This window comes from Tauraco erythrolophus, chromosome 2 (genome assembly GCF_009769465.1).
Source record: "Tauraco erythrolophus isolate bTauEry1 chromosome 2, bTauEry1.pri, whole genome shotgun sequence".
Classification (NCBI taxonomy): Eukaryota; Metazoa; Chordata; class Aves; order Musophagiformes; family Musophagidae; genus Tauraco; species Tauraco erythrolophus.
Window position 1 is genome coordinate 32,176,716 of NC_141466.1, and position 26,423 is coordinate 32,203,138.

The 26,423-nt window shown below is 42.7% G+C and overlaps 1 protein-coding gene across 1 annotated transcript; it reads right to left on the reverse strand.

Annotated features, from left to right (window-relative positions):
* NT5E (5'-nucleotidase ecto) lies at nucleotides 1–26,134 on the reverse strand. Its single transcript, XM_086608215.1, has 9 exons — nucleotides 25,784–26,134; nucleotides 20,924–21,146; nucleotides 15,458–15,646; nucleotides 10,690–10,887; nucleotides 9,005–9,156; nucleotides 5,383–5,491; nucleotides 4,312–4,461; nucleotides 2,559–2,759; nucleotides 1–191 (listed from the first exon to the last, which is right to left on the reverse strand). Exons 1-9 carry the CDS (start codon nucleotides 26,114–26,116, stop codon nucleotides 34–36), a joined length of 1,713 nt encoding a protein of 570 aa, XP_086464341.1. The 5' UTR covers nucleotides 26,117–26,134; the 3' UTR covers nucleotides 1–33.
* Between the last annotated feature and the right edge of the window lie 289 nt (nucleotides 26,135–26,423).

Below are 26,423 nucleotides of genomic sequence, written 5' to 3' on the forward strand. Positions count from 1 at the left end.
TTTCCTCTACATGAAAACATAGTGAGCGAAAAATCAAGTGTGCAAGAATGTTACAGTGAACAATACAGAAATCAGGGTAAGACTTCCTTCAGTAAGACTTCCAGAAGAAAACTTTATCCGACCTTCAACTGCTGGGTAAACTCTCTTCATTCTCTGGAGGTAACGGGAAACAACCTCAACATCAAGTTCACCTGAACAAACAAAAAAAGATACAGTGTTCTCTCCAGCAGCGTGGGTCTCAGCCAAAATGTAAGAACCTGTCTAAAACTGCATGTTTAGCTCAAGTCTTAAAGCAAACTGTTTTCCATGGTTTTTCATTCCAAAGTGGAGCCTGCCTTCAAGAGCGTAAGGGTGTGGAGGGTTGTTTCTTGTGCACAGATAAAACCTCTGTGGTGGTTTGTAGCCTAGAGTTTTGGTAGCAACTCATATTTTACTGAAAAAAAAAAAGTTCTCTTTGCGTTGTCTGACTTCGTTTGTGTCTTTTGTGTTACAATGGTAACTTCCAGTCAGATTTTTCGGTAAGTGTCCCACCTGTTTGGGGTAGAGTGTTATAGATCTGGCAGATCATCGCTTAAACCTTTTCAAATTTAACGTTACTTTTTTAGGAAGAATTTCTAGTCTGTATGCTGCTGCACACACACAAAATATGATGTGTATTTACTACAGTGGAAGACCCCTTGAGTCGGTGCAGCCAGCCATGTCGTATGAGACCTTCCTGATCTGAGCTCTCACAATCCTAAAGTGCAACACCTCCATCTTAAAAGTAATTACAGTTTTGCTCCTCCGTTCTACTGGCCTACTAAAGCCTTTCAAGTTGTTCCCTTTCGTTATTCCTAATGATTTTCCTCCATGTGAAATTATTTCTACATAAACATACTTAAGGAAAACTACAGCCCCCGTCCCCAATTTACCAGCTGTATGCTGAATTTGATTAAAAACACTAATCCCACTTGTGAGAATCAATTTTAAATTGAAACACTGTGTAGAACCAAAAAAATAGTATGTAACGAAGGTCCAAGAGGAAAATTTTTTTAGTAAAAGCATACTTTGACCACCCAGAAGCAGAACATATGAAATTAAAGTTCTGCAAGATCTAAATGTGCTGCCAGAAGATACTTTTTTTTTTTTTCAAATAAAGCACTACATCCTTTTTGAGTTTTCAGAAATAATTTTCATCTCAAAACCTTTTTCAAGTTTCCCTTTGCCCTACAAGGTGTACATGTCAATTGTATGAGTGCTGAATTTCTAACAGTTATCATGCTACTCGAGAGATCTTGAGACAGCATTAGGAAACGCTTCCTGTCTACCTCTCTCGTGTGGCGTCTGCCGGCACCCTGCGTGCTGCTGCCTGCAGAACTCTCAAGAGTTGCGCTGCTTTTGGCAGGGCAGGGTAATTCCTGTGGAGTAAATCGCCATCTTTCCCCTCACCCTCTGTGCTGCTCGCCTGAGCTGCGTGTCCTTGAGTAGCAGAGGTGACGATTCTGTGTTTGCAAATACTTCCGTACAGTGGAAGTCCGAGGTCTGAAGAAGACAGCACCTTTCTTTTTGATGCATTGCTGTCCTGGTTTTAGCTGGGACAGTGTTGGCTCTTCTTTTTAGCAGCTAGAAGAGCTCTGTGTTTTGGTTTTACTCAGAGGCTCACTCTGAGAAGAATGTTGATAGCAAGTTGATGTTTGAGACTCCAAGGACTTTTCAGTGTGCCGGAGTGCAGAAGCACGGAGGGATAAGGGGGGAGCATAGCCGGGACAAGGGGGACATGATTCCCCTTGTGATTTGTGGTGGAATTTAAGATTGAGGGCCAAACTGGCCAATTAGTATTCCATATCATGCAGCGTCATGCCCAGTATAAAGGTGAGGGGCAGCCGGACAGAAGGGCTTTTGCGCTTTGGCTCTTTCGCTGCTTTTGCTCTTTCGCGCTTGCTGCGCTTTTGCTCTATTGCCTTTTTTTTCTCTCTCTCCCAGTACTCCCACTCTCGGAGTACTCTCTCTCTCTCTGCCTCTCTCTATTTCGGGGCCTTGCGTTCGTCTGGGATTGCAGCTTCGGGACAAGACAGGCTTCGCATATGAGGGGGTGGTGAGCATCTGCACTGTGTATTAAATCATCTGTATTAAATTGTTCTTATCTCAACCCACGGGTTTCCTGTTTCTCCTTTAATTCTCTCCCTCATTCCTGGGGGTGGGGGAGGGTGAGTGACCGGCTGTGTGAGGGGGTTCGGTTGCTGGAGCGGCCTAACCCACGACAATTGCTTAGTAATAAGTGCAAGGGAGTAATGTGTACTCTATAGTGGGCTTTTTGCTTTTCTTCCGGTTTACCATGACCATGCTCTCTAAGCAGTGCTGAATTGACGAGGCATAGTTTCTCTTTGAAACTTTTGTGATTTAACTGAAAAAGAATATAGTTGGCTGGTTACAACCAAAACTAGTAATCCAGAGCAGTCAGATTAGAAGCATATTTAATCTGTTCAGTAAAAGCAAAAAGTCTGAGACTTGTACTATAAAAAGATCTTTTAATTTTTAGAAATTGTTGTGTCTGCTACCCTGTTGGAGCCCATCCTTACCTTTACTGTAGCCCAGATTTTTGTCTTTCAGCATATGATACCCATCTCCTCCAAATAGCATATAGGTTGGCAGAGTCACGTTGTATATTTCATCCATCTGGAGTGGGACGTAGGATGGGACTCGGCAGGCTGTGCAAAGCACTTCTAAGCTAACGACTCTGCTTCCTGGGGCTCTGGAGAGATCGTAGGCCACGTGGATGCCTACGAAAATACACGTTTCAATGCCACTTTATGCCATGCCTACTGAACACGTAGGGCTAGAAGCAGCATCCTCCACCATTTTCAACAGATTCTTGACATTAGTTTATGTGACTGAGAGGTCATATTGTTCTGAGTGATACCAGTTAATACCCTATTTTCTTTGCACAATGCTCAGCTTTTATCCAAGAAAATTCAAGATATTAGAGATTGCTGAAGTACTGTCCCACTTCAGTTACTCATCTGATCCTCTGTTCTCGTCACTATTCCACAGAAGGAAATTACTGGTCATGGGATCAGGATACTGCAAGTTAAAAATACCTTCCCTTATTTCTACAGTCATATGCTTTCTCATTCCACTGTTTTGCTGGCTGACATGGCTTCTTTTAAAACCAGCCAGCCACCCTAACTTAGCAGCTATTATGGATAATGAGTACTGTCCTGAAAAATGAAAGCCAGGTCAGGGCTGAACGTTGCGGTTTCTACTCGTAGAAGTAACATTTCTAGTAGTGAGCTTGCTCAAAAGCCTGGGGAGATACAGGACCCCAGAACAGCACTGCCAAGAATTTGCTGATCAGGAAGACACTAATCCCATCCAAAGCATGGAGGCTCTTCCAGCCCTGGTGCTCTTCCTGCTCTAGAGCTCCTGAACCCTTTCCAGAGCTACCAGTTATCTTTTTTTTCTGTGAAAAGGAAGCAAGCAGAAGGGCTGCTGCTGCTTTACCAAGCAACAAGTACTCAAGAACCTGGTAACTTACTGGTGATTCATGAGCAAGACATGGGTTGTGTCCTTGGCATTTGAAGGTTATAGATCACATGGAAGGGAGGATAATAGTGGGCCCCATCACCAGGCTATATAGTGGGAGAGGCATGGAGGGGGAAAAATCCTTCAGTTCCTGCCCTTGAAGCTTAGCTTTTCTGCTAAATAAACAACAAAATCCGCACTGCATTGAAGACCGGGAATAAACATGACTGTAGCCTAGTACACATCTGGGTAAGTATATGGGAAGCTGCAATGCAAGAAACATGTATGTTTTTAATATTAACTGTTCATCCCTAAAATATTTAGAAATTCACTGGAGCAATTCCATAGCCCACTTGGACTAACTCTAAAACTATCTGCAATCATTAGACAATGGTACAAAATGATTTTGATAAACTGAAATAAATAACTAGCAGAGACATCCAGTCTGGAGTTTCAAGTAGGTTGCCAGTGAAGAACTGAAAACTGGAGTTTGTTGTAGCTATTCCTGGGTTACAGCTATACTCAATTTTATCTTCCTATAGTTAACTGAAGTGTCCAGCTGCTGCCATTACGGGTTACTGGGAATGCTGTCTCTGCTGAAGGGAACAGCGATGGCCTGGGTGCTGCAGCAGCCAAACTAAACACACGCAGGATAAACTGTTAGTTAGCTGGCACGCATGAGGTATAGGGCTAGGATGTATGGCCAACTTGATTTCCATTCGTAAAGACGGTCCCAGGTGTAATACAAACAAGGCCAACAGAAGGGATGGATGGCTTAGAAAACTGAGAAGAGGAAAGAAGAAAATGTACCTCCAACCTGCAGCAGCTCTCCGCTTCCGCTTCCATATCTGTGCACACTGTGCTCAAAAGCTTCTTTCAGAGTGGAGCCTTTTACCCTTACCAGATCAAAACGACCTCCAAATGGCAAAACAGACAGCAAATCTTCCACAGTAATGCTACCTGGGGGAATGAGACTTTGTTTGCGTTATTTTTTTTTTTTAAGTTTACTGTATTATTTTAGGATCTTTTAACAGTAAGCTTTTGGCAAGGAACATAGAATCAATCATAGAATGGTTTGGGTTGGAAGGGACATCAAAGATCATCTAGTTCCAACCCTGTTGCCATGGGCAGGGACACCCTCCACTACACCAGGTTGCCCAAAGCCTCATCCAACCTGGCCTTGAACACTCCCAGGGATGGGGCATCCTCAACTTCTCTGGGCAACATGCATCTTTATCATCCAGCAAGTATCAAGACCAATAAATCTGAGTTTGATGTAACTGCATGTATTGCTATTCAAATAACTCTTCTAAAAGAGATTACAGGCCACCAACCAAAGATGAAGAAAAACAGATATTCTTACTAAGGCAAATCTTCCAATTGCTTAAGACTTACTCCTGTAGACTGACAGAAAGATTTAGCTAAAATGAAAAAAATGTTTGTTTTCAGTTTTCATTTATGTGACAACACGAAAATAAGTACTGTAAAACCTTAGCCTTCAGAAAACTCAGAATTCACTTATTCTACAGCAAACTACAGAAGGCTCCCAGCAACCACACTGTATGACCCTCTACAGTAGGAAGTGAAGCAATATACACTATCTTTCTTTGTCTCAAGGCAGCAAGGAGAGCATTTTCTTTGTCCCAAGGCAGCATTTCCCTCTGGAAATGATAAAAAGCATTGTGTACAAACAACACTAGAAACTTCTATTAATGTCAGCCCTAGTGCAGTTGGGCTCCAATGATGGATAACCATTTGAGAAAGCTGAAATAGCTTCCAAACACTGTGCAAATCCCATACCTAACACTGGGTTCAGGCTTACATGATAACTTGATTCTTCCTTCTTGATAAAGTTATCATTCAGCTTGTAATTTTACGCACCGTTAGTGCTCTGTTCATCAATAGGTGACCGTATCCCACCTCCATTCAGGATGCACATTGAAACATGGTTCCATGACTTTTTATCCAGATGTCCAACATTCTCATAAAGCTACCAAAGGAAAAAGTTTGAACTGATTTTTAATCTTCACTTAGTCTAGACTCTGGAAATTTATACCAAATACAATCTGAGACTGAAAAGAGAGATAAAAGTTTTATATTTGCTTTGACATTACCTTCAGCCCCACTGAAAATACTGCAGTATTAAAAAAAACACACATGGCAAAACACATTAAAATAAGTATTTTGCTTTGTTAAAATATTTGCCTGTTTCTGTATTGAACTCTCAATCTCTCCCATAGTCTGTGTGTGCATAACATGACCAGGACAGGCCAGCTGAACAAAGGATGACTTTTTGATTCCCGTGACTGTGATAAAGACAAATGCATATGTGGAGAACTGAGAAGTGAAGAGGACCTTAAATACAGCTGTACATTAAAAACATGTAGGGGACTATATAAATTAATTAGCAGTTGTTGTATGTTGCAGGTAATTAAGATTTTTCAGCTTCTCTGAGATCGGTTTTTAATATTTGGAATGGTCTTGACAAACTAGAAAGATGTAGAAGAGTGGAGGAACAGGAAACAGGCATACTAGGTCAGACCCAAAAGTCTACTCTGTACAGCATCATGTATCCAACAGTGGCATAACTGACAAAATGCAAGGACAAGATAATATTTGCTTGTGGCATCCTAAGTAGTAAAGAGAAAGGAGACCAGGGATTTACTCAGTTGCTTAAGGATGATAAGCCTACAGCATTAATCCTCAGAAATGATCGAGTAGAAAAGGAAAAGGCTGAGAAAAGAGAAAAGGATAGTGGAAGGAACAGGCTGGTTTCTGTACAGGAATGGCTATGGCTATGACTCCTCAGTCTCACAAAAAGAGAAATACAGAAAGGACATGACAGAAGTCTACAAAAGCCAGAGGTGCACGTGGAGGCTGAGTAGGTAGGAATCAGTGTGTTTTCTCATTTCAAGAACAATAAAAATCTAAGATTAAAGATTCAGAGAGGAGTGACAAGGATGGTGAAAGACACAACAAAGTTTCTGAACATAGAATGATGATGGAGGCTAGGACTGTGACTTGGTAAAGAGACCAGGGAAGGAAAATATTTGCGAAGCTTATAACATCATGAGTGGCATGAAGAGAGTGGGTAGGGACCAAGTGTTCCAGTGCAAGGACTACTCCTTGGTCTCCATCAGGCATCCAGCGGGCAGCAGGCTGCACACAGACAAAAGACCAAGGTCTCTGCAGGATGTGCAGGTCAGCAGTGGAACACCCTGACACCGGCTGTTGTGAAGGCTGAAGCCAGTCAAAGGGAGATGGGGCAAGTTCAGGGAAGTTCCAGCAGTAGCTAGTAAACATCAAGGCACCACTTCTGGCTTGGGAAGTCCCTGAGCTGCAAGCTGCTGGGAGATGGGGCCAGATTTCAGTACAGTGTCTCCACAGGCTTTTGCACTCTTCCCTTACCATCCTCCCTCGGTCACTCTTGGAGACCAGGCATTGGGATGGATGGTCCTGTTGTCTATTCCAGTTTGGCCACTTCTCTGCTGCACCCCTACGTCAAGTGTTTGCAGCCTCTGACTTGTAGGTAGGTGTGTAAATGCTTTGTGGCTCCAGCTTAGGGATCAAAGTTATTCCCTATGGCCAGATCCATGAGATATTTTTATGTTTGTAATGCATACTTTGTCAATGAATGGCTTTTTTTCAGTGTGCTGATTTCAGTCTGAACCACACGCCCTAATTTACTAATTTGCCTGGAACAAATATCAGGATTCCAAATCTGTAATTCTTCAGTTCCCCACAAAAGTATTTTTAAATTGTGATCCTACAATTGCTGCTCTCCAGTCCTGAGCATGGAGGCAGTTTATAACAAGAGCTCACACACTGGTGTTAGCAATTTCACAGCCACTTCACATTTGAGTTCCTTTAAAGTCCTTTGTAAAATGTCATCTGGGTCTGTCGACCTTTTTTTCTGAGATCTTTGGCTACTGTTGGAAGAAGCTGCGCTGAACTAAATGGACCTCTGTTTTGACCCAGTACAACCGTTCATAGAATCATAGAATGGTTTGGGTTGGAGGGGACCTTAAAGATCATCTAGTTCCAACCCCTCTGCCGTGGGCAGGGACACCTTCCACTACGTCAGGCTGCTCAAAGCCTCATCCAACCTGGCCTTGAACACCTCCAGGGATGGAGGTTCAATCAATCTTTCACATTTCTCAATCTCTGGATTTCCCAGGACAACTCCAAATACTAAAGCCCATGGCACAGAAAGCTCTGTTTTTTACCTTCATACCCCTGAATGCAGGGCACCAGACAGGAAAGCAAGTGTAGAATGGGTAGTGCAAAGACCATGAAGGGCAATCCTTGGATCTGCTGCTGACTGCAGATGGTTGTCTAGAGACATGGATTTCACGAAAGTAGAATTTGACCTCCCAGAACAAAATGTATAGCAAGAAAACCTACAGCCTTTTGAAAGATTACAAAGTTGCTTTCTTTAAGCTTAAAAAGCGCCAAAACATTTGATCACATTTTTCAAATAAAAGTATAAAAAAGTCTAGGAGGAAGAAAAAAAAAAGGTGTTGCAATTTTAGTAGAACTGTATGCAGAATTCCCCACTAACATGGGTTAGTTAGCCCATGTACTATCAATTATTTTAAGGATTACAATAAAAGCAATCACACGGACTGGATGAACAGCTTTGGGGAAATATCTAAATAAAAACTCATGATTATTAATTGGCTCCTGACTTTGTGGTGATGCTGCAGGACATTTATGGCAGTGCTCATTCTCTGGAAACAGTCACGTTAGTGAATGTTTTTCCCTGGAGCACCCGAAGGAAATGGTGTTGCTGCAGGAGAGTAAAACAATCAAAACCTGTGAGTTAAAAACTGGAAGTGACTTCTCATAAAGAGTTCTTCTGGTGTTACCTGACTGCTAAAGCCCAGCGATACCTGTCAGGATGCAGCAGGGGCCGGTGACTGCCTCTAGGCTGGGGTGCTTTTACTTCTTCTGCACCCAGCTGTGTGTATGGCCTTTCCTCCTCCTTTGCTTCAGCTGGCACCTTTTGGACTTTTAGGGAGGAACAATTCATACCAGTAACTCAGCAGAAAATGACACAGAATTTTTTTTTTTCTGGGCTAGTGCATTAAAAAAGGGTGACAGCAGAGCCCTGTAATGATGGGGCAGAAGGTAAGCGCTGTGAGCAGAAAGCGGGTAGCAGGGAGGGAGAGGGGCAGGGAAGCCGAGCTCTACTCCCTGCTTGAGGAACAGGCTCTTAGATGAGATGGCTGTGTCTCTTAAAACTGCAGCTTCAGAGACAGCTGCGAACAAGCCATTCCATGTACAAGGATATACGCAAAGAATAAACTGCTTCTTATTCCATAGAGCAAGATTCATTATAGCCTTGCTTCTGCCAGATCTTTCTAGGGACAGACTAGATGTTACGGTGTTGGAAAGGAGCACAGAGCCCGTGCGCTGATAGTTCGGAGCCTGGGAACATTTTGTCTCATAGCTCTGGAGTAGCACGTAGATGTGATGGCCACCTGTGGTGGCAAGGTCTTACCACAGCATCACAGAGCAAATTCCCCATGTTGCATTCTTGGAAACGGCATGTTTGACTTGTACCGTCCAGGTAAACACTAGTTTTGCCGATCTCTTTAGAATAATTCCCCAGGTTTTTCCTCCATTTGTCCACTTCTTCTTTAATGTGTTCATCTATAAAGTAGTATAAAAGTGTAAAATAAGCATCGCATGTATCTTGTATTAGTGACACTTCAGTGAATACAAAGCTTAGGAAAAAAAACCAACGGCTCTTCATGAGCCTAAACCGTTACACTTTCCCTAAAGGCTCTCCAAGCAACACGACATGTTTGCTCACTTCAGACAAAGCCTGCAAAAGGAGTAGGCTGGACAGGACAATCAAGTGAACACGCTATTCCTGTGCCACAGCAAGGTTATCTATCCCCTCTATAACACTTAAAAATATTTTTGCTCTGTCCTGTTCTAATCTCTGACCAATGGGGTTTCTAACACCTAGCTTGAAAGGTGAGAGAATTTTTAATATACAAGTGAGACTGGTCTTTATTTGACATCATATCTTCCCCTCTCCCCCCCAATTATAGCTTTCTCCCCTTAAACATAGTGCTAAAAGGAATATCAGCCCAAATATCAACATCAAGGAATAAACCCTTTATAGAAATTAATTCTCTATGCACGTCACTCTGCCAGGTGCAAATCTAATTCTTTCAGAAAAAAAAAACAGATGCAAAGATACTTGCATAAACAGACAGATAATGTCACAACTGTTTTGTATCAGCTATTAGTTTTAAGTGATTTGTCATGTAACTGTCAGCAACAGCAATGTTTATAAAACTAGAACACCTATGTATCTGAATTTTTACTTTTACTGACATTAGAGAGACAATGTAAAGTCTCTTTACATCATCTCATTACATTAATAGATCACTGAGAATAATATAGTAAATAAGAATATCTATGAACACATAATTTTTAAAGGATTTATTTTATAAATAAACCTTTCTAGGTAGAACCTAGAAAGCCTGATAAAAGCTTAGAGCTTCATACAGCAAACACTGGACAAGAAATAAAGACTAGAGAACCAGCCTCGGGTGATTACAGAGCCAACAAAAAGCAGGTGACAGAGCTCTGACAGAGTTATGAACAGAGAGCAACAGAGAGACTCTCCTCCTCCCAGTTCTTTAAATGTTTCAGAGCTGAAACACTGAACACACTCAGCACTGAAAACAAGAAGCTGTGAGGTTTGTATATTATATTTGCACATTGCCAGAGTATTCTATTTTTTTTTTTTTTTCTGGAACACTTCTACGTTCCTATATTGCCCTAAACTCTGTTCTGAAGAACCCAGCCTCTGGCAAAACACTGTAAATTAGCCCTCATAATCTTTTAAATCATAATTACAGGGCTAGCTGAAATGGGCCCTGCTAAATGGTAAGATAATGAATCACCTGAGTTCCTACAAATCCTACAGTGATTTTAAATAGACCAAACCATACACGGAATTTGTACATATTCAAAGGTCGCTGTTCAGCAAGAGAAACAGAGGCAAATGGATACAGCTGTAACGCAGCCTGAACGCTGCACAGGAGAGAACTGCGAGCTCAGGAAGAAAGCTGAATTCTTCTGCCATGTTGTACTTTGTACTTAACATATTAACACTGGAATTGTAGCAGAGTGCTGCAGGCAAATTCAAATGTCCAGTCCACATACCTTCAGGAATGCTGCTGTCCAGCAGAACGGGGTTTCCAACTGCTTCAACTACATTTCCTTTCTTGTCAAAGGTAACGTTTAAGTAACCAAGATATTTTCCATAAGCATAAGCTTGTACAACTGGCACCTTCCTCCCATCATCTGAGTCAACCATGAATGGATACTGGCCAGCTGGCTGTTCAGTAGAGGGTGGAGTGCCTGCATGCAACAAGAATGTAAAGCGGGTCTTTAGCTCATGTGACCTTCAAGAAATTATTAGAATGACATTTCAAATGTTTTTCAGCTTTAAAAAAATCAAATAGGACATTAAGCACAAAACCCAATGAATGTATTGGACTACAAGCACGCATCTGATTGTTTAGTTATGTTATTTCATAAGAGACAATGTTGTTTTCAGGACATGAGCTCTAATAACTGCCACAGTGTTTTTTAAGTTGTGACAGCACACTCCCCCATGACATCATGTCACAACAGCAACAAAGGAATGTTTCATTCCAATTATTTCAATCTAAACCTCTCAGTAATGCACACATACCAGCCTCTGGCTGAAAAGTTTATTGTTAAGCCTTCACACTACATTACTCTGCATCAGATAGAAAATGAGAATGTTAGTAAAACATACATGGGAATTCTTGACATGAAAAGGTCTAAACTGTTTTTATTGATAATATACAGTCAGATTACCCACAGCAGTTCTGTGAATTTGTGCACACACCCAGCTGATTTTTCTTTTACTATACCAAACTTAGCCTCCAACATTGCAGACAGGCTGCAAACCCTCAACAAAAGCAAATGTCATTAGCATTAGAGTTATGTGGTTGTGGATTTAAAACTTATCAACATACCAAGTTTGAAGGGTGATTAGATGTAGGACTTGGAAACAGATAGATTAAAGCAAGGCATTTACAGAGAAAAGACATCTCAGCTCAATTGGCATAGGCTACCACAGGATGTAGAAACCACGCAGGGGAGGAAAGCAGCAAAGAAAACTACACAGCACAGCTCTTGTCTCAAGCGTACCAGCCTTCTGCCTGTCTCCTTGACAATATTATCTGAGTATTATCACTTCCTTCTGTTATTCCCGTCAGTATTTCTACCCCACCAAGGTTGGGCAGCTCTGAGAGGCACCACGTGCTGCGTGGCAGGCCTCACCGCAGAGCCCCCTCGAAGCCTGCTGCTCGCTCCTGCCCCAAAGCTGGCAGCATTTCCCATCCATGTGTCAGTGTGATCTGGGGTGCCCATGGGGCAGGGGCATGGGGAAGCGAGCGCAGAGGACATGGATCTGGAGGAAACCAGGCTCTTCACTTCCATTGCTCACAGAAAAACTCGTTTCCTTCCATTTATAGTTGTTTACGTTATATGAAATCCTGGGATAAGCAGCATGACAAATGTTCCTCCTAGAACTCCAATAGAATTCACATTTATCTCCAATCTCTCCTCTTCTCCAGGAAGAATGGCTGTAACAAACTACAAGATGAACCAAATTCACCAGAGAACCAGTTTTTCTACTTTCAGCCTGGCCAACAGAGTTGGTTTCCTGATGGTGCCTCTTCACTATTCAAAATTTTTGGGGGGAAGAATTTAAGAAATCCTGCAGCTAATGAGAACCCTGCAGGATTTATGCAAGCAAAAGTGGTTTTGGGTTTTTTGGAACTGAAAAGGAAACAGTTTTGATCTCTTGCCCTTGTGCAGTCCTCGAATGAACAGAGCATTAGCAAGAGAAAGTTATGCTTTCTGGTCACCATTTTAATTTACATCAGCTGTGCAGGGTTAAGTGTTTGCCCAGAGCCTTATTCATTTTTTGCTTTCTGAAGGAATACTTTCTGATACCGACACTTTCTTGCAGGATTAATTATCACTACAACATTATTCCATTGTAAGATAGTTTGTTCTTCTGAAATGAAAAGACTTTTCAATGCATCTTATCCCCAAAGAAAACAGCATTAGAATTCATGCACGCATCTCAGTCAAAGTGTGAGTTGCTGTTTCATTACAAATGCGCAAATTCATCCTGAGTAACTGAAGAACCTGTAACATTTTCGTATTTTCTTACCTGGTTTTAGCCAACATACTACATACTCAGAACATCCTTTCTGATTAAAACCAGAAATTAAAATGCTCTAACCTAAAACTACCATTACTGTTTGAATCAGTTCTACAAACCCAAAGTACACCTGAGCAAGTCAAGGCAACATCAGCCACATAATCTGTGGATAAACTGGAGATTTGCAAATGTCTTAGAGACAGATAGGCTGGACTAGTACAGAATTAGGCCCTCATATATATATATATATATATATACAGGTATCTCTATGGAGGCATGTGCATGGGCAGTATGTCTCTCAACTCCCATGACAGCCAGAGATTCAGCTGACCAGCTGGTACGTCTGCACTTTGAACTGAAACATTCTCCTAAATTCTGCTGCCAGTAATTGATTATATCCCTTGATTTAAATGAGAACTTACAGGCTTAATGTACACATAGACACACACACAGACAATTAAAATTAGATGGTTTACTCTGCGGTCAAATCACCTCCATAGATGCGGCTATTCCATTGTGAATGTTGGCTGACGGCTTTGACTCAGGAGGAAATGGGTCACAAATGCACTCATGGTGCTCCTGGACAGAAGAGCAAATGTTTCTCAGCAGTTGGAATAAAAATCATAGACTCAGACCACATTCTGCCAAAAAAAACCCTACTTTGACTAAATAAATGGGTACATATTTTTTGGTGTATCTGCCTCAGATATTTCTTCTTCTTTTTTATTTTTCTCACATCTCCAGTGTTAACAAAAAAGACAAGCTTGTTTTGTCAAAACAGTACAGCCCTTAGAAAAGGGACCAGAATCCACTCCCAGCTGAGGTCTTTTAACCGGAAAGCTGCAGAGCCCCATCCTGTGTGCTCACTCTGGCCTTATGAATCTTGAACCACTTCAAATGGGAAGAGACGGAACAGCTTGACCTACTCTAGTCTGACAGTGGGGTACTCTCTGGGTTGACAAGAAATGTGCATGTGAACTCCTTCAGATCTAGACGGGATATGAACCCAGATATCTCAACTCCTGGAGCACTTCAGATCACGATTCCAAATGTGAACAGTGGCACCTCTTTAGACCACACCCAATAAGGCATTTTGACTACTATGACTATCACTTCGAGGCACAAAATCTACAGGCATCAACCAACAAGCCTGTGCAAAAGAACCTGGATTCCACTGCGTAAACCCATGAAGAACACATGCACTGAATACTGTGCGTATCCTTGGGTTTCCCATCTCAAAAATAATTCAGTAAAACTCCTGAAAAAATGCCACCAGTGGGCAGCAGGCTGCACACAGACAGAAGACCAAAGTGTCTGCAGGATGTGCAGGTCAGCAATGGAACACCCTGACACCGGCTGTTGTGAAGGCTGAAGGCAGTCAAAGGGAGATGGGGCAAGTTCAGGGAAGAGAAGTTCCAGTGGGAGCTAGTAAACACTAAGACATCACTTCCAGCTTGGGAAGTCCCTGAGCTGCAAGCTGCTGGGAGATGGGGCCAGATTTCAGTACAGTGTCTCCACAGGCTTTTCCACTCTTCCCTCAACGTTCCCCTCGGTCACTCTTGGAGACAAGACATTGGGATGGATGGTCCTGTTGTGTGTTCCAGTTTGACCACTTCTCTGCTGCACCCCTACACTAAGTGTTTGGAGCCCCTGACTTGTAGGTAGGTGTGTAAATGCTTTTTGGCTCCAGCTTAGGGATCAAAGTTGTTCCCTATGGCCAAATTCAAGAGATATTCTGAACTGTTTAATGTATAACTGTAGCACGCCATTGTTTCTCTTTAACAAGCAGGATAGTTAGTCTCCAGAGGAGACAAAAAAGACATGATAAAGTGAGAGGAGATGAGTAGGGAGAGGAGGGGATGAAACAGACAGTGCAAAACCTTTAAGTGGTTAAGTTCCTAGGGCAGGTACCTGGTTCTATCCCTGTGACTAGGGCACAAGGGAAACTTCACTGAAAATTACAGACAGTTCTTGTTATAGTCTCAACCAGTTAATGAAGTTTCTGTTAAATTTAATGAGCTATCTTTGATGGCTTTAAAAATAAATGCAGCCTTTCTTTTACTTGTGTCCTTACACACTGGCGCAGGGAAGGCAGCAGCGCTGGAGAAGCTGCTGATGGCAGGTTTTGCCTAAAGCAGTATTGCTGTGGAAGAAATCAGATCAACAATATTTATCTCTGGAATGACGTCTACCTCTAGGGAAAGGAAGAATAAAGTCAGAGATTGAAAGAGGGACTGGAAAAGACAGAGGAAACTTGAGAAAAGTTTTTTAATGGCAGAGCTAATGGAGACCTATGAACACAGAATCAGGTTCTATGAAAAATCAACATCGATATCACTTTTGAACTCTTAATTGACATTTTGGGTTGTCACATACAAGTTTAAATGTAAACCTCTTATTTATTCCTTTATATTGTGAGCATGAAACAGGTACAACATGTTTGGCAGTAATTTACCAGTATTACTACATTTGTTCCTCTGTCCAGCTTGGTATAGGTCAACTTGAACATCCATAGCAATAAGGAACCTTTCAGAGAATTAGGGCACTTCTTGCTCACGGACTGTTTTAAATTACTTTTTTCCATGGAAGTTATGGATAGGTACCAGCTATGAATCTGGCCCAGCACAGCCAGCAGTAAACTATATTTGTGCAAGTTCTCCGAGTTTAAAGAGAAACGGTTTCAGCTCTGCTTTAGAAGAAACATTTCAGTAAGAAATAAAATACCTGTATAAAGAAATGTGTTTGTATGTCCTCCAATTACAACATCCACTCCTTTCACTTTTTGGGCAATATTTTTGTCCACAGTAAAACCAGAATGTCCTAGTGCAATTATTTTGTTCACTCCCATAGCAGTAAGTTTATCCACTTCTACTTGCAATGCTTCAATCTCATCTTCAAAGATTATATCATGTCCTTAAAAAAAAAAAAAAAGAACAAACATGAATGTATTTACAAAGTACCTTAATTACTAGTTTAAAAAAATTAAAAAAGTAGTTGCTATCAGATACTATTTTGTATAATTAATGGAACTTTGAATGTCAGTGGCTTTCAAATGCCTGTAGTTGGTTCAAGCTCCTGATCTGGTTTGATGTTCTCCAGTCTCTCAGGAACACCTGTGTGCTTGGACTAACACAACATTCCTGCACTGAGCTGTATGTACATACAAGGTGCAATTCCATAAAAAAATTCCAGTGACACCAATTGTGGGATCAAAAATTGAATGGCTTTTATTATTCAACTAGAGAAAGGAAACTAAATATGTCAGTAAGTGTTTGAGTATAAACACTTGTATTGTACTATAAAGCTTTTTATCTTCCCAAACCACATGTCTTTGAGATCTTCTATCTTCTATCTTCTCTTGAGTTAAATCTCTTTTTACTCCATGCTCATCTCGTTCTCCACCTCCCTGCCGAAGCTTTAAACAGCAGCTTCTTCAAAGTGCTGCACTGAGCTCTGAATTGCCTTTTTACTCAAATTATCTCACCTAATGTGAACCACTCTCAGTAATACCGATACGGCACAGCACTGAGCTACCATCCTGAAATGAAAACATAAAGAACGGAAAGTCTGGAAAGGAGAAACCTTTTCCGGACCACAATGTTGGGAAACTCACAATCTTTCTGCAAGGTTTCTGTGCCCACTGAAATTATTCTAACATGACAAACATTTACAAAAGCACTAGACAAACATGTGGTTTTATCCTGGGCAGAGTGGTTTGGGTTGCGCAAAAAGACTTCCTATGTAAGAGACTAATTTCTGTGACAAAGTTTTAAGAATAGAGTTTAAGAACAGAGTCAACAAACTGTAATCCTAAATTTCCGGTGACGACAACTGAGTAACATTTCTACCAATTCCCCCTCTGCCTGGTTCCTCTCCTTCCTGCAGAGTTTTTTGATCAAACCATTTTGAAATATGCCTTTAAAGTCAAAAGATTTACATTATTTCATAACAAAGGGAGGAGTGAAACGAATTCACAATCCAGTGCAAAACGTCTCAGGAAATGAGGAGGAAGCTGCTACAATGGAAGAGATAAAAGAGGGTTACATAAATTGGTTCACCACCACACCCATTCAATAGTTCTGTTACTGCCAGAGGGAATCTCTGTACTGCACATTGCGGAGTGAATTGTGCATCGCATCTCCACATTTTCTTCCTGTGGACTTCTTGGAATCAAAGAGTCATAAGATAATTGAGGTTGGAAGGGACCTCCAGGGGCCATCTAGTCCAAAACCGCTCAAAGCAGGAATTCAAAGCCAGATGAGGATGCTCAGGGTCTTGTCCAAGTAAGCTGAAATTCCACGACCTCTCTGGGCAACCTGTTTCATGGCTTAACCACTCTTACCATGACAAATTTTTTCCTTATGATCCACCATAATTTCCTGTGGTACTGCTTGAGCCAATTGTTTCTTGTCTTTTCTCTGTGCCCCTCTGGGAAGAGTCTGTCCTTGTCTTCTCTATAAACTCCCTTAAGACAGTGGAAGGTTGCACATAGCCCTCCTTCTCCAGGCTGAAGGAAGCCACCGGCTTCAGTCCCTCCTTGTACATGCTTGTGCTTAACAGAAGCTGGGCCCGATGCAGAGCTGCTGGCAAAAAGGGAAGTCCAAGAAATGCTCCTTGAGTGCAGGCCCTTCACGTGCTCATCTCACCACCCATGGACCAGCTACCTCAGCCATGCAGTGTGGGGACCAGTTCTGTACAGAGAGCTTGCTTTAAACGAAGAGCAAGAGCGAGCTGCTGACTATCTGTGCTAGCACGCAGTTGCCTGCGGGCTAACTTCTCCCAATGGCAAGCAGCCAGGTGGCCCGTGATAACCAAGCTCTCCCCATCGGCACCATCTGTGTTACCCTTCTACGCCACTGCAGCCTACAACACACCACACACTGAAGACATTATGGTTATTAATCTTCAATCCTCATTAAAACAAACAACCCTATTCTCCTAATGAGGGGGAAACCAAGGCCTGTCCCATGCCAGTAAGTCCATCTCTCTCTCCTGGGACTTACAGCAGGGCACAGGAAGCCACCAGAGCTGGGGCGGGCAGCGGCAGTGCCAACCCACCCGCCCAGCGACTGCCTGCTGTCCACCTTGCCCTCGGAAAGGGATTCCTGCTTGGGGGCTTCTTGCACGCCCTCTCCATGACCTAGCTGTGGCATCACACACAGCGTCATACTCTCGTCGTCTCAGCACTCGATCTAGTTGAGCTGAAACAGGGCAGCAGGTTCGAAAGTCACACAGCGGGGGACTGTGAGAGCAATTACACAGCGCTCGTTTCTCCAAGAAACCAGGCAAAAAGCGATATATTCCTTAGCACTCCACTGCACATTCTTCAAATAATCCGAATTGGAATAAAGTGCTTATTTAAGAGTTAGCTGTTGCTCGTGTCCATATTTCCCTTCTCTTTCAAGGCATTAACCTGATGTGACATCATCTTCTCTTTTTAGATGGGGTAGAATTTCAGACAAGGCAGCTAAACTGTGTGATAAATGAACAAGGAAAGAGAACTGGCTGCATGTTAAAAATATTATGCAAGCTAGCCAGAATAAAGTGGAATAAATGGAATTTCAAATTCCATTTTAGAAAACTTTGCCAAGTCAATAGTTTTAGTAAATATTTTGCTACTACCAGTACGGTTACAGAGTAAGCAGCTCCACCTTATATGAAAGGACAGCGAACAAAATTGAGACATTATTTCCCAGCACCGAATGTGTACGTAGCGTCTCTCAGGACAGACAAAGATATTAACTATTTCGTGGGGTTTACAACGTCGTTGCAGAACTAAAGCAAGTGAACTGGTACCATCAAATACTAGAAACATGGTTTGGGGATTATAAGCGCAAAGCAAACACAACTCCATCTATGTGCCAAGTTATGAGTAACTCTTGCAGGATGTGGAAAAACTGGCTGGGCATTCAGCTGAGATAGCTGTATACAGCAAAACGGAGAACTTTGGAAAAAGTGCCAATTGCTGTAATCTATAACTTGTGCTGAGAGTTCCCCATCCCTATGGTTTCCAAACAGTAACATTAACAGTACCCTCAGCAGAGATTAATTGTTCCTTCACAATGGAAACCCTGAGATTTAAGGACTTTATACTCTGTTCAAGTATGTTGATAGCTGTTTCAAGCAGTCTAGAAAAAGTGTAAGTTGTAATTTCATAATTGTGCGGAAGTTATTGAGATTTATCATCAGAAGAAACTGCACTCACGAACAATTTCCATGGAAAGCAGTCATGTAGAAATTAATGTTTCAGCATTTTCAAGCTTCCTATTTGCCTCGAGAATGCCCTATAAGAGTGTGCAGCATGCCAAAGCAATCACTGCACAGCCTGAGAAAACTAAATCATCAGGAAGAAGTGTGTAGAGATAAGCAAAGTGCTGAATTTAAAATTCACAACGTATTTTATTCACTGAATTAGGGAATTAGGTTGATAATCATTTTGCCACCAACCCACCTCTGCCGTGATTTTATCAGTCTGAAGTGATCATGAGTGATACATAGTCACTGTGTTATATTAATGTATCCTGGATTCACATTTTCAAAGCTTCCAAATGTTCCACCACACACTGAGAAGGCAAAGTGGAAAATTATGAAAACTCTGATCACTATAAATGTTGCTGTTAGAATTTGCCCTGCTTGTTGCTCAATTACACTGCGGGATATACTTAGCTTAGGGTTGCTTCAGCTCCATCTACGGAGCGAACGAGCCTTCCCTTTTAACACTGTTTTTTCTAGCTGTGGTCTCTGTTGTAACATCTCAGTATACTGAGGCATTCAGTATGATGTCTAGATGTTATTGGAAATGTACTTAAACGTGAATCATACCAATACTATCTGGATTTTCCTCAAGTATATTTATTTGCAAGAAAGTTAATTTGATGACCTCACTGCACCAACACAGTTGTTTAGAAGAAGAGTCGAGCTGTTTTTTTTTTCAATCCTTAATGAAGAACAATATTGGCTGTCCGTCCATTTTCCAAACTTAACATTATGTCAGATGATATCTACTCTCATGCTCTCAAGCACAGGTGAAATTCTATCACCTACACAAAATGCAGATCAATTTTCTTTTTTGTTGGGGGAAAAAAAGGACTCCAAAAACACACCCCGGTAAAACAGAAGTGAGATACAGAAGTCTATTCTGACCTCAGATGTCCACTTCCTGATAGTTTAAACATACGACATAGAAATTAAAAAGCACAGAAGGAACATTTTCACGTTCTAATACTTCCTCAAAGTATTGAATATTCCTTTTCTTACGAAAGCTATGCATTACTTCTTTATTACTAAGCAAAGGAAAGAGAAGTAATAATATGAAGCCCTCTTTCAATGTGGAAAATGTTTTAAACTGGTGCTTAGGGCATCCCTACTGTAAAAACCAGGGAAGAAAGTCTGATTTTGTCAGAAGGGGGCTGAGTTTTCAGCAGGCACTGACTCAGATCTCCTACAGCTGATTTAAATGTGTTTCTCATTCCAGTAGACCATTTTATTTTACTTAAAAAAAATGCTCAACAAACCAAAACCCCTTCAATGTGGGAAAAAATAGTCAGAACCTGAGAAGTCTTTTTCCTCATTAATTCTAATTTTACTCATGAACGAACCAATTGTGGTAAAAGCTGAATGGGTGTTCCTTCTGTAGTCTAATTTCTGGAAATATTTGAGAGGCTAAAAACATCTTGGGCAATTTCTGCTTCAAAAACACCACGAAGCTCTCCTTGCTTTTACTAGGGCTTGAGCATGGAGGCATCCAAGAGCAAAATTTCAACACACAGAGAAATGTCTTGGTTTGAACACATTTCACTCTAAAGACAAGCTGTATTCATGTTTTAGCATTTGTTTAAATGAATAAATAACAATAAAATATAAAATAATATAAATTTTAAAACCTAAACCACAATAAAACCCCAAAGGCCCCCCAGCTCCCCTGCAATCTCACTGATCTTCTTATATTCTTAGATAATTCAGTAATGCTAAATAATTCAGGTCTGTATGAAAATGGCTTTTGATGTTAACAAGCCTTCTCCAGTTTAAAAATCAGGCAGTTATAAAGTTGAATAATACAAGTAAATACTGACAAAATAACAAACTTCTCACTTTTCAGTTGAAAACATTCATCGTCTTTGGATTCAAACAAGTAGGTAAGTAATAAAATAGTAACAAAGGATACAAACTTATATACTAAATAAAACATACCTGGCTGTGAAAGAAAAGAAGTTTCCTTTGTAGTGTAGCCAACAATTCCTACTGATTCGGTGTCAAAATGTACTATTTTAAAAGGCTTAACATATTTCATCATTTCATTTCCTAACGGGGTTTTTCCCTTAATGTTTGCACTCAGGATTGTAAAATTAGCGTTTTTAAGAAAAGGATCCAATAATCCGCTCACTCCTTCGTCAAACTCATGGTTCCCCAATGCCTGTGAAAAGCAAGAAGAAAATACAAGACTCTACCTCCAATATTCAGTTGCAATGCAATATACAGGGTATGTTTGAGAAGCCAAAGTCTATGTTCTGGGGAAGAAAACCCTGTCTTGTCTAAAACAGCACATTCCTGTTTCTCACAAACACAGAAATGTTATTTTTCGGTTTAGGTTTAGGTTTTTGCTTTTCAGACTCTCTTACACCAATACAGATGTGAAAGTCGAAATCTAAAAGCTATCTAAATAAGTGTTTGTAGTCATATACCAGATTAAACCCATTGTTTTTTCATCCTGTAACTTCAAGACAGAGGATAAACAATAATCACAAAGGAAAACACGTATTTCATGTACAGAAAATATATTGTTTAAAAAAATACTGAAGAAAATGTGAAATGCCAATGACAATACTTGTTTTCTTTAAATAAAACATCTATTTTAAGAGCTTGTGCTTGGACTACAGTTTTTAAAACATATTTAATTCACATTTAGCAAGAGGTTTTGTGTGCTTTAACATGTAACAAGAAAATATCATTTTCTAGCCATCATCAATATCATTACCTAGTGGAAGCTCTAATGTTTATCAGCTAGGGAGAAGCTCCACAGACCATCCACAGTAGGTCTGCGTGCACACATGCAGGTGTGTGCGTCACACTGTGAAGGGCTACGACTATCACACCAAATGAGCAATCCAGTTTATTTACTGTCAAGGTAATACCAACAAGATGAGAACATTTACTTGTTCTAGGTTGGTTAAGCAGACAGAAACGGACTTACCTTAAAGGACCACGGGACTTTCTCCTACCTGCCCCTTTTTCATGCTCAGCCCAAGTTGCCACATGCCTGTGCCTGCAAGCTTGGCCATAGCCAGCAAAACCTCCGTAGATGGCAACTTTGCATAAGCACAATATACGCAAGAACCTTGTGGCATATTTAGGTGTTAGAGAAAGCAAAGATATATCTACAGAAATGTGGTAAAAGCGTAGCTTGGTACGTAGTATCTTGGTACAAGTTTTCAGGTGGCAACTGGAGCAGAGCATGAAAGTGGTGCTAAAGCCAATGGGCGAACTTTTCCAGACAAAAGTGTTCTCTTAATTTCATTCCGAAGATTAAGTGGGGAAAGTTACATTCGTCGTCTAAAAAGACATATATACCTCTCTGCTCTACTTAGATAAACAACCCTGATGTGTTTGTTCCCAATTTATTTCCCAAACGGATTATATTAACCCTGATCATGTTCCAACACAAGCAAGACCCTGAAGCCACTACAGACATGGAAGCTTGACACTGATTGGCAGTGTCTTTCTTTTGGGAGAGACAAAGAATCCTGACTCCTCTGATCCCCACAGGCAGGTAGTCAATGGCCCTGTGGATATCAGCAGTAACTTGCATTGGCAACCACCTGCTCCCGCTGACGCTAGTGAGAACACTACTCACACCCCAGGGAAGGAGCCAAATCATTTGCATGCTGCTGCAGCACTTTTCCAAAAGAAACGGAACTATTTTTAAAAAAATCCTGACTTGGGAAGACACAATGCCAATGCACTCCAACTATATTCCATTTCTAACTGCTTTCTAACTGTAAGCTCATTTGCTGTAAAAAATAAAAAATAATTAAAAAAGGAATAACACTCTAAGGAAACTAATTTTGATGCTGACAGATGTTCTGAAAAGACATCCACGGACTGGTAGAGCGTCTAAGAATGGTAACAAGCTATTTCCTTTTGGCTGATGCTTATGCCTTCTGTTCCTCCTAAACACGCAATTAACCCCCCTCCGCTCCAAAAGGTTGCAAATGAAATAAGAATTTGAATTGGATGTAACTGCCCTTAGCTTGTTGTGAAAAAAACACCAACCAACCACTTATGAAACTTTGTTTCTCTTGGCTTTGTATCTTGCTTTTGGGTTATTTCATGTCCATTAGGATACCAGCTTTGATCAAAACATTTCCCATGGTGTGGGTGGTTATGAAGTCTCTTGATCATGAGAAATCACTGGTGGTTAATAATATAGTTTTATTTTGATGCAGCTCCTTCTCTGGGGAGGAGAATGTGGATCGTTTTGGGTTCCTCTACTCTACCTCTACCTAACTACCCTTAACACCCAGAGCTTCTAGAACTCTGTACCTGTGCAATATCCTTTCACCAAATCTGAATCCATTCGCCAATGTAAGTCACAAGGGGGAATAAACAGAAATATTCAAGCACACAGCATGTGAACATACAATCCTTCTTTTCAGAAGAAATCAGGCTAAAAATATTTCAAAATCACAATATAATTTAACAGAAGGATGCAACCTAAAAGTAAAACTAGAAGACTTCTATCACCCCTCCAATTACTGCCTTTGTGGTACTTAATTTGGATTCTGGTGTTAATTACACCAAAAGCAAGGCTAGTGCCAAGAAAATCTGGAAGGCAATACCTAGCTAAACAGGAGAAAATAAGCTTGAGATTATAACGGGCATAAATGAGAAAAGGGCAAACCTACAAAAGGAAATTTGTCCCATTTGTGGAACAAACCTCTAATGCTGCCAGGCTGCTCTAAATCCTCCTATGGCTCCCACCCTCATCCTGTAACAACTTCTATGACTCATGTTCCCTCCTTCATCCTGTTTGTAATCCTACTCCTGTATCTCACTTCTAAACATTTCAGTAATCCCCATCCCTTCTGTTAGGGATGTGACTTCCCAAATTTTGTTTAAAGAAAACACTGGCTCACCCTTCTGCAATGTGGCTCTTACTTTGCTTCCTGTGCCCCCCCAAGCCAGCATCCCCACTGCACAGTCCCCGTGATCATGATCCCCATGACAGAAGAATCAAAAAGGATGCTGCAGCACTGTCCAACACTCAGCATCTGTCCTTGGGCTCTTTGGTAGCAGAAAAAAGTGCTGAAGTGTCTGTAGCTTCTCAGTCTATCCAATCCGCTTCTATCCACTGACTATTCATGTTATAATATGCAGCACCTCCACAGAGAGCAAGTGGTTGACTACTTCACCTAAGGCATCAGCATCCAGTACAAGCCTTTGGCTATCCGGTATGGTGTGGAATTATTTTTTTTAATCTTATTCTGATGAAAAAGCTCATGGGATCTCCTAAACAGTCAGCAGATACTTCCTAAATAACGTGTTTCTAAAACTGAACACTAGTTCCAACACTGCTGATTTTGCCTGAAAGAATTTCTTCTTGTGATATTATCAGGAAACGCGCAAGCTCTCAGCCTGCCCATGAACCAGTCAAACCAGCGAACACAAGGCTGAGAAACAACAGCCGGCATCAAACCTGGGGAAGAAAGATAGGAAAAACCACCTCGAGCTAATTCTCCGCTGCAGAACCCCAAAGTGCTCCCCAGCTCTCAGTGAGGATAAGTCCTGAATGCACACACTCCTCCCTGTCACCATCAGGAGGAAAAAACCTACTGATGTTAGTTTTACAATTAGGAAATTGTTCATGAGGCCATGTAAACAGGGAGCAGTATCCTTCACAGATCTGCCTGTCTCGTATGAAATGCGTTTAGCCTAGGAGAGCACTGGGGCATCCCTTCCGTAGCTGTTCTGAAGGAAAGGGAAGAAACAGGTGAAGCCTTTTTTACCTGGGAAAGGAAAGTGCAGTCCTTTCCAGAGAAAGCAGAACAGATGAAGACAGAGGATGTGATATGCACATAAGATTTTCCCCTCAAGCTGTGAATCAGGATGAAATAAATATGCAGTCATTCTCAACCAGCAGTCACTCTCAAACGTAGCTTCAATGTCTTTCCTCTTTTCTGGGGTTGTAAGAGTCAATAAGAGTGTAAAATAAGCCACAATAATTCTTTCTATATTAATAAGCTATCACCCTGAGACAAAAGATTTAATAACATGGAGTGACATCGTTCAATCACAGTCTCAAACTCTTCTACCTTCCTCTCAGCACTCGGACGACCAAAAGAGACAGAGTAAAGGTGCGTGACTGGCACCATCTCAGACACCTCCATCCCAGACGCGCTGTTACAGTCCCCGGGCCATCCGCACACATCCTCTTACATCCCGTCATGGCCACAGCTCTGGTGGGACTGGACACGACCAGGGTGGGACTGATGAAAACTAAAAATCCTCACCCTTTGAAACGGCATGGCCAACACGTGCCATCAGTCCCTTCTCACAGGACCGAAGCCGGCAGGGCAGGGTACGAGCCTCGGCCAGGGCTAAGCCCTCTGTCGTAGGCCAGGCTCCTCGCCCACTTTTGCTGGGCTTGCTTCCATGCCTCTGCCAACCCCTCTCTAACAGAGCCCGTCCAGCCCCTTGCCCACCCCAAGCCCCTGCCTCTCCCAAGGGGAGCTCTTCCATGGCAACCCTGTCTTTCCCTCTACGTAGCCTTGGCATCAGCCCCCAGTTTCTGACTGCCCACGGGGCTGCCAGCTCACAACTTCATTCAGCCGGGTGCCCTTCACCTAGTTCCAAGCTTCTCGCTTACCTCCCCTCTACCTTTGACCACGACTTTAGCGTGACCTACACTCTCCTCTGATGCAAAGCTATGCGCTCAGGAGATGGCAATGCACAAAACGGCAACAGGGGAGGAAAGGGAGGCACAGACCCCGCACCCAACGGCAGGGGAACCCCCCACCGCGCCGCTCGCCGCCCCCCGCCCCCGGCCCGCTTTACCATGGCATCGTAGCGCAGGAGGTTCATGAAGTGGACCGCTTCCCGGCCCTTGAAGCGGGAGAACCACACCGTGCCCTGGTACTGGTCCCCGGCGTCCAGCAGCAGCACGTTGCGGTGCGCGGCCCGCTCCGCCGCCACCCGCGCCGCCCGCCGCGCCACGCCGCCGAAGCAGCCCGCCGCCTGCTCCGCGCCCGCGCAGCTCCGCGGCCCCGCGCCCTGCGCCTCCACCCGCCCGTGCACGTCGTTGGTGTGCAGCAGGGTCAGCCTCAGCTCCGCCGCCGCGCCCAGCACCGCCGCCGCGCACAGCCACAGCGCGCCCGCCAGCCCCGCCATGCCGCGGGGGCTCCGCGCCGCTCCGCGGGACCGCTCGGCAACGGCGGCGGCCGGGAGAGGGGGTGACGGCGGCGGGGAGGGGGGGCGGGAGGAGGGCCGGGGAGCGCCTCGGCGGGGCGGGGAGCGGGCGAGCCGCCGGGGCACCCGCGCAAAGCTGCGCGCCGCCACCGGAGCCTCCGCGCTGGGCTGCGGGCCAGCGGCCGTGAGCCGCCGGCGGCAAAGGCAGCCGCTGCCCGTCGGGCGGGGAAGCCGCCGGTGCTCTCCGCGTCTGCCGGGGCTGCGCAGGGTCTCGGGGCGGCCGCTGCCG

Bases quoted from the DNA above. Each gene is read 5' to 3' on its own strand.
- NT5E (XM_086608215.1), bottom strand. From the start codon at position 26,116: ATGGCGGGGCTGGCGGGCGCGCTGTGGCTGTGCGCGGCGGCGGTGCTG. The intron at 9,157-10,689 runs GTATGTGGACTG...ACTACTTTATAG, and splicing joins GGACAGCAGCATTCCTGAAG to ATGAACACATTAAAGAAGAA. The intron at 192-2,558 runs GTAAGGATGGGC...TTGTTTGTTCAG, and splicing joins AAATCTGGGCTACAGTAAAG to GTGAACTTGATGTTGAGGTT.